This window comes from Manis javanica, chromosome 4, assembly GCF_040802235.1.
Source record: "Manis javanica isolate MJ-LG chromosome 4, MJ_LKY, whole genome shotgun sequence".
NCBI lineage: Eukaryota > Metazoa > Chordata > Mammalia > Pholidota > Manidae > Manis > Manis javanica.
Genome location: NC_133159.1, coordinates 84,854,191 through 84,871,245, shown reverse-complemented (window position 1 = coordinate 84,871,245; position 17,055 = coordinate 84,854,191). Strand labels below are relative to the sequence as shown.

Here is a 17,055-nt window from a genome sequence, read left to right as displayed (position 1 = left end):
GTCAACCTCAAACTTTATTTATAGCCCTATAAAAATATCTTTGTATGTCAGTAAGAGCTCTTCTACCTCCATAAACTAAACATTAGATTATTAATAAAAATATATGCCATAAAGCAGAATGTTTAAATGCAAAGAATGTCTTCCCTATTTATTTATTAAGAATTTGTATCTTTTTAGCTTAAAAGGTAATCTGTAATTTGTTTATATTACATACTGAATCAATGAGAACTCACATCTTTGAAGAGGATGACTAATAAGAGCACAATTTTGAGTCTGAGCACAGGTGGGGCCCTTATAATGCTTTCATAAAGGAAACACATCAGATATACAGACAACCAGCCTTATCTCATAAAATACTGGATTAGCCAGCTTGAAAGACCTCTTACTAAGTAAGTCTAGGTGTGCTTCTGGCTGCAGTTGCCACCGTAAGTGATAGGACCATCCATCACTTGGAGAATGCTTTGGAACTTGAAAGGCAAGAGAAACCTCTTCAGTGGAACATTTCTTTTTACCTGCTTTTCTGTTCAACCTGATTAGGCCTTGGATATGCTTGTTTGAGAGCTTCTTTCATAACTTGTCCTCTTATCTTCTGAGTTGAACAATGAAAAACTGAACTATCAAACTTGTTCATAAAGTGAGATAACTGGGCTGAAAATTACATCGTGTTTTTCACATCATCATGTAATATTGATATATTTAATTACTCTCAGTCATAAGCCCTTTTATCAGCAGATAATTGACAGCATAAATCAGAGATGTAGGAGAAGTCAACTTACTTAATGTTGGCTTAACATCAAGCTTAGTGGTGAACTATGACAAGATTACTTGATTTTAGAGTGTGGCTGAGCACTGCAGTCCAGTGCCCACAAGGATATACATTCCTTCTACCCTGACATTCTGCAAACTGGCTGCCAGGGTCTCTCCTCTTTCGCTTACCTAGGCATGGGGATCTGTGGAGGGGACACTGACCACTAAGTAGTGAATCAGCATGGGGGTGTCAAGGCCGAACTCAGCTGAGGAAGTTGGTCTGTTGTCACGCATAACTGCATCACCTTTGTCAGTGGGCCCCTACTTTCAACCCCATCTTCCGATTTTCACCGGAGGGAAACCATGGGAACTTTGCCTATGTGAATATTCTTTCAACATGTTGAGAAAGGCAGCTATTGCAGTGGTTAAGGGCCTGGGCTCTGGGGTCCCACCTGGCTCTGCCTCCCACCTGCTTTGTAAACCTGGGTAAGTTTTATAACTTCCTCAGTTTCAGTTTCTTCTTCTTTGAAACATGGATAAGCATGACCTCTTTCTTAATGATAATCCTTGAAGACTGAATGAGATGTACATGTAAAGCATTTAGCTTTATTCTTAGTACCTATGAAGTGCTTCATAAATGATGGCTGTTATTGCACAAACTGTAAATAGCACTCAGCTATTTACTCTCTCCATTCAGATCCATTGCGATAGGCCAATTTCAGAAAACTTCTGAAACCCAGACCACTTCTAAAAGTTGGGGAGGTGGTGGCTTCCTCTGAACAACAGGAACTCACAAGCTAGAGCTTATCAGGACTTGATCCCTTAAACTAGTTTAAAAGTAAAATAATCCATTTAGGTCAAGGGCAGTTATGAGAGAGGAAAGAAAGTGACACACCTCCAGTGCCTACTCTATCCCAGGCATGACAGTCGCCGTGTCTGAATATTTTAACATCATAATGTAATCTAAGGTATGGGTATTATAATTTCTATTATATATGAATATGTATATTTATATTATATCATATAAATGCTATTACATATATGCAGAAATTGAGGATGAGAAAGGTAGCTTGCCCAGAATTATCTGAGTGGTATATAGCATAGGTGGTGTATGAACCAGGTCTGCAAAGCTCAGGTTTTTCCCAGTAGATCATGATGCCCTTTTTCTGCCATAATTCAGACTAAATTGATTTCAGCCCCCTCTAGTCTGAATGAAAGTTGCTTCTCTTTCCTAAAGTTTCTTCAGATCTCAGACCTATCATGAATAGCAGTTTAAAACAATCTAAACTCTTTGAATTAAGGCAAAGTTTAAATTGTCTGTGGTGTCACTGATGTGAGACCCAGAGTTTTCTCCTCAGAATCCAAACTTTTTGCCCCTTTTTGTTATTTAAATTATTGTCGGAAGTAACAGAGAAAGCTTTGGACTCCTGTGTGATTTAAGATTCACTCATGTTTCACTTTTCTATTTTAATTACTAAGGTCTTGAGAAACTATGTTATAAAGCAAGTATCATTACTCTGGAGCATTTTACTGGACTGTTAATTCATACTGTATTTATGCAGCCTCCAAATGAGATATAAAGCTGATTCTCTCCAGCTTCAAAATGAATCATTCCAAGAGAGCTTGGTAGTGCAGTCTGTCAACAATCCCTTAAATAACTGTTCCAGTGTTTTCTAAAGGCTCTTTAGTGGTTGGTTCATCATGTGTTTAAGTTTCAGGAGATAATTTGCGAACCAGTTTTGTGGCTCTCCCTTTGAAATGAGTTACACCCAAGACATAATGTCATGTCATAATGTCAAATGCTCACTCAAACTCCATGAACTGTCTTCAAGTAATTGCTCAATGGGTTGCCTTGTTGCTAAGGGACTCCTAGAGGGTACCTGAATGGGTGAAAATGAATTCAATGATTTCTGCACATTGAAAAGAAGTAACATTTGTGAGATGTTCCTAGGGACACATTCAAATGCATTATGAAGCATTTTTACTTTTAAAATTCTAGATTAAGGGATGATATGCACTCCTTAGTACAAAGGTACCTAAAAAATGCACACACAGTCTCCCTAAAGGCATATTTGTAATTCTCAGTTTGCATCCTCTTTCATGAAAGTATTTTCCTTGAAGCCAAATGGCTGCAATCCATATGTAGTCAGCTACTAGCTGACCTCAGGGGTGCTCCATCTTGGAGGTGGAAACCTACCATTGACTGATTTCTCCTGGATAGATGTAACATCCAGACATGAATGAAAGTGCTTTAGTACAAAACCACAGTGGATTTGCAATGCGACAAGTGGACTGACAGGATTTAACTCCAAGGCAGATATAGATATCCCATCTTTCTATTCTTCTACCCTTTTCATGATGGAATCTTCTGCCACATTTTTCTTGAGAAAATCCTATTATCTTTCAACTGAATTACCTAAACCATGGTTTCAAAATCTCTTGTGAAAGGAGAAGGCAAAAACAAATGAATCAAATAATTACTTTAAATAAATAGGACCATTTTTTTCCTTCTTTTTTTGTGGATCATGGATGAAGGAATCACCCAACATTTCTCTGAGACTTATGCAAGTCACATACACCTTTCTTAAAACTGAAACCACTCAAAAAAAATTGTGACAACTAAGAGAAACTTGCAAATACACTGTCATCTGCCTGGACAATATGACAATGTCCCTTCCCCCAAGTTTCAAAGCAGGGACTATCCCTCAGCATAGATAGTCTCACAATCATCAAAAACAGTCTACTATCTGTAACTGAAAGTGCTAAACCTCCATATTTGGCTAAAAAGACAGCCAAGTAAGGACATTTATAATTCAGCAACAGTCTCATAATTCTCTATGCAATCCAGGCTCTAATTACAGAACATAGTTCTATGTCCAAAACCATCTGATTTCACTAAACCTATCCAATACATCCCTTTTCTACCTATGATTAATAAACCTCTTGCTTAAAAATGTCTTCCTAATGCAATGGACATAGTGCATGGAATCACTGCACCTGTCAATCTTTACAACCCTTCCATAAATTGTTCTTCCCTTATTAAATAAGGCGTTTTGGTAAGTTACATGTTCATTTTGAATACATCTGCATAGGAATTGCTTATCTGTAATAAATACTGCTCAGCACAGATTAAGTGTATATGTGCAATTCATGTAAAATCAAATGATGTCACTTATTTAAAAAATACACACACACACACACATATATAATTTCTGTTAATCATAAAAAAGGCCAATAGATTGATGCCCAAAGATGTGGACCCAATTTTAGAAGCAGATGTGAGCACCACAGTAATTATATAGGGGAACCGTATTTGTTTGTTTGTTTGTAATAAAGCAATCAATTATCCTGATACTGTATAAATATTCCCGGCACTCATACACCCCAGGCACGGCTATGTGCATTTGAATTCTTATCAAAAGCTCACAGAGTTCTAGATACGTACTAGCCGACCGGAGACCCATATCCCAAAATACCGGCATCATGGCCCCTCTGGGCCACAAACACTGTGCACAGGCCCCACAGGAGGGCCGGGGAACTAGCCCCACACTCACTCACACAGGTATCTCTCCCCTGCAGGCCACCTGGCCGCGACTCCGCTAGTGGAAATCACCCCTGGCTGGCAGGCACTCACAGGCACACTGCGGGGGCTCCCCAGAACCTGGGGGGGAGGGGAGAGTCGGGCATCTGGGGGCAGCGGCGCGCACCCTGGCCGCGTCTCCGCGCCTCCAACAGGGTCCAGCTCTTGAATTCGCTCCGGAGATGCCCGGAGGATCTGCATTACGCCAAGGCGCTGGGCCAACTCACCTCCACGAAATAAAAGCAGGGCAAGAGGGTCACGCTGTCCTTGATCACTTTCCCCTTTGGCCTCTCCTTCGCCGACATCCCTGCCGCCTGCCCAGGTCTGCGTCCACCCCGGGGCGAGGTGTGCACCGCGCTGCCGAGGCGAGCCGCCTCCTCCAGCCGCAAGCGCCCGGCGCCGCTGATGTCACATTCCCCGCGGGCGCCGCTGGAGCCAGCGCGTTGCATGCAGCGCCCCCGCCTCTCTCCTCCCCTCTGCAGCAACCCGGAGGCTGCCCGAGAGGGAAGGTCCTCTTCCTCCCTGTTCTGGCTCCCGCTGCCTGTTTTTCTCCAAGGAGAGGCGTCCAGCAACCTCCTCCAAGCTGTTGCTGCAATGGCTTCCCCTCCCGCTGCCCTCCCTCGGCTCTCCACCGCCCTTGCGAGGCTTGGTGGCTATAGGAGCTTGACGTCAAGAATCGGAAAAGAGGAAGCATTCCCTGTATTCTGCAGCAGACAGTCTGGGGAGCAGCACAGGCCCCCACGCCCCCACTGGGCAGCCTCCTGGGTCAGTCTAGGAATGCTAGCGTCAGGATTGCTGGATAGCAGAAGCCCAGCTCTTGAGCTCTGACCCACAAATGAAAACTGACCTCTGCGTGTGTGAAATTAAAACTAGGATCCCATACTGAAAAGTAGACCCTGGTGGGAACTGGCTGCTATCCAGGAATGGCAGTCCCTTCTGAAGATTCTCTGCGCAGGAGACCCTACAACACTGAATCACCTGCTGATAAACACTCAGTATTATGTGTCTGGGAATGGTGAGGGTTCCCTGCAACAAGGGAAGAAGAAGTGTGGGCATCCTCCTTGAACCCAAAGACCAGGGCGTTCTAACTTTATCGGCACACCTCCGGAGCAGCATCAGTATTGCACCCGGTCATTACCATGCAAGGAGGCACTTCTTTAGACCTTAACAATGTAAATTAAGTCCTTCACCTTGTTGGAGGTGTGCTGGGCTGGTCTCAAGTTTGATTAATTTGACAACCCAGATACTGAGGAGTAAAGCACCCAGAAAAATATAAAATCACTGTATTAACCTGACTACCCCAACAGTGGCCAAATTAAAGGGTCATTCTTCCTGGATCCACTTTTCCTCTCTAAAAAAGGCAGTACTCCTGTCTGGGCTCTATCAATATTAATAAAGGTAACCCACTTCCCTGACCACATGCCCCTGGTCATTTTCAATATCACCACATTCTCTGTTTCAAGCGTCTGACAACTAAGTCCCACCCCACTTTCCAGCTCACTTCTTCAGTTCCTAGTCTGTCTTAGCTTTGGCTGCTGTAACAAACACTGTGGCCTGGGGGGCTTAAACAACAAACATGTGTTTCTCACCATTCTGGAGACTGGAAGTCTGAAATCGGGGCGCTGGCACGGTCAGGTTGGGTGAGGATTCCCTTCTCGGCTATATCCTCACATGAAAGAAAAAGAGAGAAACAGCTCCTTTCTGGATGTTTTATGAGGGGACTAATCCCATCAGGAGGGACCCACCCTCATATAAATCTCATTACCTCTCAAAGATACCATCTCCAAATGCCTTCACATTGGGAGGTAACTTTTCAACCGATGAATTTTGAAGGGGACACAAATATTCAGTCTATCGCATACTCTAGGAGACCTTTGACAACCTGAGGACAATCTGATCCACCAATGTCCACATTTCATGGCCACTACCACCTCATGCCCTCAGTTTCTTCCACCAGGTTGGGTTCTAAAGTCCAGTGGTACCATCCATTCCTCATTCCTCCTCCCTGTTTGCCACCCCCAGCCAGCAAAATCCCAGCCCCACTGAAAGGCAGTTCTTTACCCTTGCCAGACCAAATGAAGCTGGATTGAGAAAAACACACAGCATGTGGTCTTGCCTCACATTAGACTCATGATCCCCACAAACTTCAAATGGGTCCCACTATGCAAAATCCTGGGATTTTTCCATAGTCTGCTCACTTTCTCACTCTCTGAGGACCAACTCACACTTCCTCTTCTGTCTTTAAATCTTGTCATTCTCAGCTAACATCTCCAACTCTTATTTTCCTTAGAAAATGGAGCTAACCTGATAAGAGCTATGTCATCCTGCAAAGCTGATGATTTGCTCCCCATCCCTACCCTCCAGAGCTACACCATTTCTTTCCTAGACTGGCACAATAGCCTCCTAACGGTTCTACCAACTTTCACTCTTGCTATCCCTGCAACTTACAAACCATTCCCTATACAGCAGCCAGAATGGTCTTTTGTAAAGTCAATTCAATTGTGCCATTCCTCTGCCACAGCCCCTGAGAGCTCTCCACCATGTTCAGGAGAAAATCCACACTCCCCACTTCTTCCTCAAACCCCATCCTGATTTGTGGTCCTCATTCATATTGCTCTGAGCCTTTCTTGTCTGGCAATCCCAACCTAGTTTTTCACTGCCTCAGGGACTTTGCACTTCCTGTTCCCTTGCCCAGGAAAGCTGTTCAGTTCCACCAACATTGCATGGTTTAACATTTCACTTAATTCATACTTCTGCTCAAATTTGAACTGCTTAGGGAAGGTTTCTTTGACCAGCCACTTCTAAGTGGCATTCATCACCCCAGGTCTTCATTACCTTTTATTCTTTTACTTTATTTTGTTTTTTTTTATAGAATTTATCACTATCTCTTAGTTTATCAAGTATTTATTGTTCAATTTTTCATTGCCTTTCTCTTCCTCTAGAATGTGGACACTGCATGTTTTTATCATTTTATGTCTAGTAATTGGAAATATGCCTGGCAAGTAGTAGGTTTGTTCAGTAAGTATTTGCTGAAGAAATGAATGAATCAATTAAATTAAATGATACATATAAAATCATATAACATAGTTTCTTCCACACTCTAAATGTTCAATAATTGTTAGTTGATTCTGTGTATTAATTATCATGTTAGTAACCATACTTCTCATTACTATCAAAGTAACTGTATGTGTGGCTTTTATTTTTTCAGCTTTTGTAGTATCTCCACAGTTTACAATTCTTGGTAGAGGTAAAAAATAAGTTAGCAAGTTTCTGAATTTATTATCCTGGAAACTCAGCATTTCTCCTAGAGGACATTCCTGAACTAAAAAATAGGCCCTATCCTACCTTCACCATGAATTTTCACATTTAGGCCAAGGACAGAACTTGCATGCTGAATGTTTCGTCAAGTATGCTCCTTGCAGGTCCTCATAATAATAGTGGCACTGAAAACAATTTAATGTGCCCCATAGGACTTGAATATTTTCAGCGGAAATCCTGTTCCAGTGCATTCAAATGAAAAATGGAACCCACTGGAAAAGCCGTACTCTGACATTTCACAAGACAGAGCACTTCACAGAACAAATAAACTGGAATAACCATGACTGAAAATGCATTTGACATCATCATTAAAACTGTCAGACTCCTGACAGAAGCAAGGAATAGTTTTCCTATGTATTGGTTTTGGGTGCCCACAGCCAAACAGAGACTTTTCTCAGCTTCTTGGCAACTGCTCATCCTCAGGATATTTGTCCAGCGTTTATCTTTAAGGTCATAAATTAGGACATTTAATTTAGTTATGTATTTTCCAGAAGTCAGCCCACTCTGCAGCATTATGAGGAGAAAATGTAAAATTTTATTTCATTTTTCTAAAAGGGAGTTTAAAAGAACTGGATATACAGAGGAAAAGGGACAGAAATGAGGGAAGTACTGAAAGATGGGAAAGGGACTCTCTAGTTCTGGCCTCATCATTGACTAATTATATGTCTGTGGAGAAGCTTTTTCCTGAAGGACTGGGTTTCTTCATCTAAAAATGGTGTTAGAATGTTAAAGTGGACATCTATTGCTTCTGTTTGCCCAAGATCCACTCTTTTGACAGTTTCTTAAATTTTCTTGATGAACTGTCCCACTCCTGCAATCAAAGCGGGGCCTGTTACAAAGGTGTTCAGACCTCTCCAGGCCAAGTGGGGGGTAGGGAGCCCAATAACAGCAACTGGACTCTATTTCCAGCACTTTGAATCTGAGGTGTTAGTTTTTTGGTGTTGAGTCACTGCAGAAGCAGAGGGAACAGCAGTTAATGTTGGCCTTTCAGTTTTCAGAACAGCCCCATCTCTTTCCTTTCAGAAGACCTACTTTTTTCCTTCCTTTCGTTTCTTTGCACAGCCCCATATTCTTTCAAATACATTCTTCTCTCTGCCTGTTTGTCTCCGTCTTTGTCTCTATCTCTGTCTCTGCTTCTTTCTGTCTGTGTCTCTCGCCATCTCCCCCTCTATCTGTTAACTTAGCCAGAGACCATGTCCATGGCTACAACCATAAACCCTTAAATGATACAGAGACAAATGATCATAAGACACTCATTTGTTAGAGGGTTATCTTAAGACTTAAAAAAAAAACCACATGCATACACACACACACAAAAAAAAAATCTAACACCTAACAGTATTCTCTGGCAGGAGATACTTTGTAATTGCTCACCATGGTCCCCTGGGCATGGTAGAAGATGATTTACATAATTCTAGTGAGCCCTGTTCTACAGGAACACGTCTTTGCTCTGGGAGAAATGGCAATCCCAAGAAATCCCATAGCAAGGACACAAAAAACACACCAAGAAGTTGCATGCAGAGTTTTGCTGTGGGTTTGCACCAGCATACTAATGTACTGAGAGTGGGTTACAACTGCCCCACAAAATACTGATCTCTTCAGGGGCATGGCAGGGTCTATGCAAGAACTTCAGGGCAGGTTGCTTCTGGTTGCAAGCATCATGATTGGGTAGAACATCATCTGACAGCATGTCCAGAGGGCTGTATACCAGAGGGACAGAAGAGCAGCATCAGGACTTGCTGCTCCACCCCAGCACACTGAACATAGCCAAGAATTGACCCCACCACTTGGAAATCATCAGGACATACCACCTGGATGGAGCGTCAGCTGCAAAGCCTGTTACTGCCCCAGGAGTCGATTTTGTGGGGACAGGGCTGAGAAGGAGGGTCCAGCAGTCCCTTTGGGTATAGCTAAACACAGTGGTTAATAGCTCTGTCTTCTATCTGTTAACTTTACCCATGGGCGACCAATGTGTCTTTTATGTGATGTCCTGACTAGGTGCATAGAAATTGGCCCAACATACATGCACATTCTGCAAATAAGAGCATCATTTTTATGTTTTCAAATATTTAATTGGATTTTGAAATACCCAAGTTATTGCAAGAAATTTAAACATTACTTTTGTCAATGTAAACAGAGCCTTTGGATTTTTTTCTATATAATTTCAAGGGTTATAATATTTTCAGTTATTGAAAAACAATGATTGTATATTTTTATCCACTACTTCTGCAAATTTCTCTTCAATGGTGACTGTCAAGAAATTAGAGAGCTCAAAATAAAAAGTTTTGATTAGAAAATGTATGTGGCCATTCCCTGTACAAAATCATATTCATGGAAGTAAGCTCTAGTGTCTCATTATAACATTGGATAGATTTAATTTGGAAGTTTTATATTTAGTGTATTCCCCTAAAATTAGATTTGTCTTCATGCTTAAGTATTATAAAAATTTAATTAATTTTTCCCACCACATTTTATGTAGCTGCCCTCAATTTACTTTTAGTTTACCCTAGTGTGCTATATTAATGCAGTATTTTAAGTGTGAAAAGTTGTATGTGGGTAAAATTGCAATATTTCCAGAATCTCTCACTTGGCTTTAGTGCATCTCTATATCAGTAGATGTTTCCAAGGGGTGGAGAGAAGTAGTTTATCTCCATATCAATAGGTAATTACAAGGTTAATCAGGCCATACCTGGACCAGAGAGGTGGGTGGGGTCCCTTCTTCTGCAGCTGGGTCACAAGGGTTATGGGTTAGCAGAAGTGGATGACTGCTTGTAAGCAATAAACAGATTTTTCCCACTTTATTTCTCCCTTTGACTGATTTCAGTTCAAAGGCATTTTGCCCCAGGATTTTCCCCCTGGAGTTACATTGAGAAATACATGAACATAAGTTGCTTTTCCTTTTCTTTTAGTATCACACTAAGCAAATGTTTCTCTACTATCTTCCTGGTAACTAACAAGCAGCAAGTATAGTATAAGATCAGAGTCAACCACTGAGTCTAAAATATTATCACCTTGGATTTATACTCTCAACTGTAGTAGTGAGTTGGGGGATAACACATATCATTTCTCTTCTATACATCCCCACCTTTCCACCGCTACTCTCACCAGTTGGTTCAATTTTTCATTATCTTTATGATGTTATAATAGCCTCCAGGCCAACTTCCCTGGCTTCATATCTTTCTTTTTTGATCAATTCTTTAATTTTACACCAAAATAATTATTCTAAAGTATAATTTTTATCATGTCACTTGTTTGCTCAACAATGCTTCATGGTTCACCAGTCCCAGCCTGATGTTTAAAGGCTTCCTTGGCTTGGCCTTCAACAATCTCTCCATCCCACCTCCCATTCTGCCTTGCGCCAACCCTGCACTCAGAATCCTCCAGCCTACATGGTATTGTGTAGACCACACCCTCCTGTGGTGAAGCTTTCCAGATGCGCTTCCTTTTGCCATTCTTGAGGTTGCAAAGAACAACTTCCCTAAGACTTTCCTCAATCTTCCCCACATCTGTGATCTGTCAGGGCTTTTGTTGGACCATGTTTGTAGATCATGCTACATGTTGCCTTGATTGTCTTATTTTTTCTGGAAGATACTTGCTTCTTGGAAGTATGAGTCATATCTAACTCATTTTTCTTTTTTTTTTTCCTTTTGAATGCTTAGCATAGTATTTTGTACATGTCAAGACTTTACTGAATATTTTTTAAATAAATAAATTCCATAATATCTACTCTCCCCTACAGTGGTTAGCATAGCCCTGGCACAACAAAGCAATTCTGAGTAAGTACTTGTTGATGAATTTAGAGTTTTATGAGTTATGATTCTTTTGGGTTAAGCACTTTCTTTCTCTTTCAACACCTTGAGAACACTGCCAACTCTCACAGGAAGTGTGAAAGGAATCTGACACAACACAAGTGAGAACCTATTTTAATTAGTCCAGAGTGACTCCTATTCTCTCATCCCTTCTGTAATTATCCCCTGACTGCATGGAGTTAACAAAATAATTAGTCCAACATGAGGATTTTGAACATCTCTCTGGAGCTGCTGAAAAATATGCTCCAATAAAGCAGATCTGGATCCTCTTCTGTTCTCTTCCCAGAGTCTAGCCAACCATGCTTTCTCTTAAATATTGCCTGTCAAATTCTCCTAGCTTATACTGAAGGCTCACTTCTCTTAGGAAGTTTTCCAGGCTTTTCTCTAGGCTTCAACAGTTCTAGACATTTTCCATAATCTGTGTCTTAGCTGGCCTCTTTTCTCTCTGAACTCCTGTGCACTACTGGGAATCTTCTATATATCTTTTAACTTACTCTGGTCTCCTTAGCCAATCAAATTATCTGTGGGATGGGACTCCTATTTTTTTTGTCATACTAAACTACAGTTTCTCCATGCACTCTCTTAATTTAGCTGTCATAATGATTGTGGGTAAAATTTCAACATTTCCAGAATCTCTCACCTGGCCTTAGTGCATCTCCATATTAATAGGTGTTTCCAAGGGGTAGAGAGAAATAGTCCTCCTTATCAACAGGTAATTACAAGGGCAAGCCAAGGGCATATCTGGACAGGAGAGGTTGGGGCCCCTTTTTGCAGACAGGTTGCCAGAGACACAGGCGAGCAGAAGTGGACGACTGCTTGTAAACAATAACTGGGTTTCTCCCACTTTATTTCTCCCTTTGACTGATTTTGGTTCAAAGATATTTTGGCCCGGGCTGGGAAAATATTTCCCTGGAGTTACAATGATAATCATTTTTTAAAATTGAGGTCAAATTGATGTGTAACATTGTATTATTTTCAGGTGTACACATAATGATGTGATATTTGTACATATTGCAAAATGATTATTGCAGTAAGTGGAGTAGGCCTTCATCCCCATACATAGCTATAGATTTTTTTTCCTTGTGATGAGGACTTTTAAGATCTACTCTCTAAGCAACTTCCAAATATGCAAGATTTCAAGTGTGCACTGCAGTATTATTAGCTATAGTCACCCTGCTTACATTTTATAGCCAATTATAAGAAAAATTAGGGCATATATCCAGATGATTTTACAAGGAATTACTAAAATGCAACATCTTCTTAGGCACAGGAAGCAATGCAAGATGATGTAAAGCAGTGGTTCTCAACCTTTGCTGCCACTCACACCACTTATGTTTTAGAAGCATTTATGAAAAGAGCTAAAGCAAGATAGATCTTAAAATTAAGATATCTCATAACTTTAAAATAAAATAGAATTATAATTTCTTTTAATTTCTTTTATATAGTAATATATAAACCACATGAAAATCATACACTTAAAACAATTTTTACCCTCTTAGTTACCACTTTGATAAAGATTTGTCTATTGATACTTGAAAAATAGCCATGCTCATGCTGGATTTTATTTCGATATACAAAATTAGTACAAATTTGATTCCACATAGGTGTGGATTCATGAATGGTAGAGGGTCTCCAAGTTCTATCTTTGCAAATGTGAACATGGTACACATTTAAACTCTAGAATTTTTTAATTCATTGACTCACCCTTCACATGGAATTGTATGTCATTGATTTGTAATTTAATGATATTATTTCATCTCCTTTTTATCTTTTATGGATTCTAAGTATAGGAAACATCTTTCGCTTTGGTATATATCTACCCCTTCTTCTGAGATAGGACCTCTTCTCCAAACAAAAGCCAATATGAGCTTCTGAGGCATGGTGACAATTCCTGTCACAGATTCCTCATGTTGGTCATGGGCCTCTCTTCTGGCTGTGGAGATTTGTCCAGAGAGGGCCATAAACTAACAGGAGCCTATCAGAGTACTCTCCCAGGAGTTTTCTAACTGGGCACAGACGTGACAAGTCTGTATAGTTGTAAATCCCAAGCTGCCTACGGCCATATTTCCTCTGCCAAATGAAGAATGTCTTACAGTAGAAGAAGAGAATAAAGGTGACATTAAGAAAGAAGAAAATATAAAAGATATAGAGAGATTCCGGAGAGTTCTGGGCCTTTGGATTGAATTACCCATGAGGAGAGCTGCCACACAACCTTTTCTGAGATTCAGCTACGTTGAGTCAGTAATCACCCCCTTCCCCAGTTACTTTGCATTCCTGTCACTTATAACCAAAAATCTTTGTGGAATACACACTCTGTAAGAATGATTCTAATGATGTTGGAAGAGTTTACTCATTAACTAAACTATGAGATATTAATATTCAGTGTCTAACCAATTATAAGCCACAATGTTAATAGGTGATCTTGAAATATATCACAATAGACTACAAATTAAGCTTAATACAAGTTACTCACTAGTGCATAATTTGCTGCCACCCACAACTTGTACGAAGGTGTGATGACAAGGGTGTTCAAGAACTCCTCTTATGTAGTAATTCTGGAGCTTCACTACTTGTAAGCAAACACAATTTGCCCGTGTACACAGCTCACTGGTATTAATTGCCCATATACACAACTTGCTGAGGTTGGTCAATTTTGATTGACAAGTTATGCAAATTGTGTGATGGGCCAGCACTTGTGAGGTGATGCCAGAATAAAGATAAGTGGAGTACTGACAATTTAATAGAATAAAGATAGGCAGTGTTGGTTTAATTTGTGTTTTAGATTGTTTCGTTTCTATTCAATTTAGAAAGTCTAGCCCTTCCATAAATTTCTCCTTGTGTCCCAAGGAAATGACCTCACACTTGAATAAGAACTTCTTTTAAGAAGGGATAGATTTTCTTTTTATGAAGACAAACTGAAAATTCATTCTATAGGTTAAGAGCAAAGTCACCTTGGAGCAGATCTTTGCTTTGAAAAGAGTTGACATAGGCAAATGTAAATTGAATAAGACCTACTGTCTTAAGGAAGGATATCATACAAATTATGTGGCCAGGGAAGCTGATTTCCTGTTTTCTTTGAATGAATCCATTTGTGAAATGTTCGGTTCTTTATGGAAAAGAGAGACTCAGACTCTGATCCTTCTTTTACTGGATAAAAGTGAAGGGAGACTCTCATGGTGAGCTAGGGGGTACCTAAAAAGAGGTTTTCTGGCAAGAGGAGACATAGAGTCTCCGAAGAGGCATTCATCAGCAGGAAAAGAGTTTCTGGTGATTTTATCCAAAATAATAAGTCCCAAGAGTTGTTAAGGAAAGGCTAGTTCTGAAGGCATATGTAACTAAAGTTGGAAACACCTCTGAACTTGGCTCAAGTGTGATCTTGTGCTTTGAGGAACAGTGGATGCATGTGAGCTCTGGAAATGAGAGAAGTCTAACCCAGTGGTCCCCAAGTGGTCACTGTTGCAGCCTGTGCAGGGTTCTAAATCACCTAGGGAATCTCAGCAACCTTGGGATAACTTGCATCAGATTGTGCAGGACTAGGGTCTAGCCACAAATGGAGCTAAAATGTCCCAGGAAAAACAAAGCTTTTGACTCTCTGTCTGCTGGAATTGAACTGGACTGAACCTCTCAGCAACAAGTTGGCTCCTGGGTCCCTGAACTCTGCATCAGGGGTAGGTGAGTGACTGGCACAAAGGTCAAATCCAGCCCGCTTTTATAGTGTTATTGGAATACAACCACACCCATTTCTTTCTGTGTTGTCTATGGCTGATTTGACAAAATGGTGGCAGAGTAGAGTAGCTATGATAGATTATATGACTCACAAAACCTACAATATTTACTCTCTTTACAGAAAACCTTTACAGAAAACCTTGCTGACCCTGGATATTCAACAGCTTTTATAATTTCCCTTCACTCTATCCCAATTCTCACTAGTTCCCAATTTTAGTTTCTGAGTTTCCTCTTAAACCATGTGGTTGATTTTATTGTCTCCAGAATAGACAAATAACTTTTTCTTCATATACCATTTCTCACAAATCTCTGTCATGGCTGAGTTCTTAAACAAATGTTCTACCTCACTACGCTATCTAGGGCTTGATTCTTTAAATCACATTCTATGGATATGAACTCGCTGAACACAGTATATTTGTTTTTTTTAATTGAAGTATCTTTGATATACAATCTTATGTTGGTTTCAAATATACAACACAGTCGTTCAACAGTTGCCCATATTATTAAATCCTCACCCCGTCTAATGTGGTTACTGTCTATCAATGTAGAAAGATGTTATAGAATCATTGACTCTATTCTTCATGCTGTACTACTGTCCCCGTGACCAGCCTATACTGTGATTGTGAATTATTGAACACAGTATATTTCTGACATGACTTCAGACATTCAGAAATAACATACACACAAAATAGGGTCTATAGATTACTTTTATAGAAGATTTGACAGAAATTAAATATATTCCCTAATATTCCATAAAACACAGTAGAGTGATATTTTAAATATTATAAATTTCAGACATCTATTTGTCTTTGCAAACATTATTCAGAGGAAAATTTAAACCTTAAAATGTCATAAAATGTCAAACTCCGCATTATACAAATATCTTCAATTTGTTCAATCTGTGCGGAGTTCTTTAAAAGTTTTTAAAATTGTATGCATATTAGAGTAAATTAACCAATATTTCAGGAAAAGCAGATGGAACTTTGGTCTTAATGTCATTTGAACACTGAAACCAACTGCTTATTGATTAGAAAGGAAAATGACTAGATTTAGTGGGAATAATGTTGTTTTTCATTGTTAACCAGTTACTGCCATCATATACAACATAATTTTAAAATTTGGGAAAAAATTAAAATCTAGTAATTTAACAAATATTTATTGAAGGTCTACACCATACAAGGTACTGTACCAGGTACTAATGGTGCCAAGATAAATGAGCACAGTTCCATTCTAAACAAGTTCACGCTATGCTAAGTAAGGACTGTTACGATTTGATACTTAGTGTCTTGCCAATGGGTTTCAGCCCCAAACAAATTCACTATGGATTCAGTGAGACCAAAGAATTACAACAGAAGTTCTTAGGGTGAAAGGGTTTATACCCAATTTTATTCCCATGGTGGCAGGTCAATCACTAGAATCCTGTCCACTCAGGGCGAGTCTGCATGCAGCAAGCTGGTCTCTCCATCTGGGCCTCTCTACCTGTGCAGCCATCTCACTCTCTGTCCTTTGCGCTGCCACCACTCCAGCCTTTGCTGTCCTGCAGCCGTGCAGTCATGCAGCAGCCCAGAGCACTGGCCAGAGCTCTTTCTATAGAGTCAATAACAATATATTGCCCACATGTGTGTAGTGAGCAAGCTGACCGGGGCCAGGTGAGAATCCTGGCCATAGGAACCTTCACTTTCTCCACACTCACCTTTATTCATTAATAATGTAAATGAAAATGAGATGCTTCTGGTAATGGTGTTTTAGGTGATTCAACTAACACTTTTGCTGAAAACAAGTAAAAAAGTTAGACCTAATACAGAAAATATCCTCCTACTTGCATTAAATACCCAGCATAGTGAGGAATAACCAATCTTAGACTAGTGAGAGAGG

At 40.2% G+C, this 17,055-nt stretch overlaps 1 protein-coding gene across 1 annotated transcript in view; it reads right to left on the bottom strand.

Moving 5' to 3' along the window:
- The window catches only part of PLPPR4 (phospholipid phosphatase related 4), a 48,294-nt gene extending 43,204 nt beyond the window's left edge, over window positions 1-5,090 (bottom strand). The window contains exon 1 of the mRNA XM_017665776.3: window positions 4,555-5,090. Within this exon, the coding sequence (XP_017521265.1) occupies window positions 4,555-4,776 (222 nt within the window). The 5' untranslated portion in view covers window positions 4,777-5,090. The remainder of the gene's footprint in view (window positions 1-4,554) is intronic.
- Window positions 5,091-17,055: the final 11,965 nt, after the last annotated feature.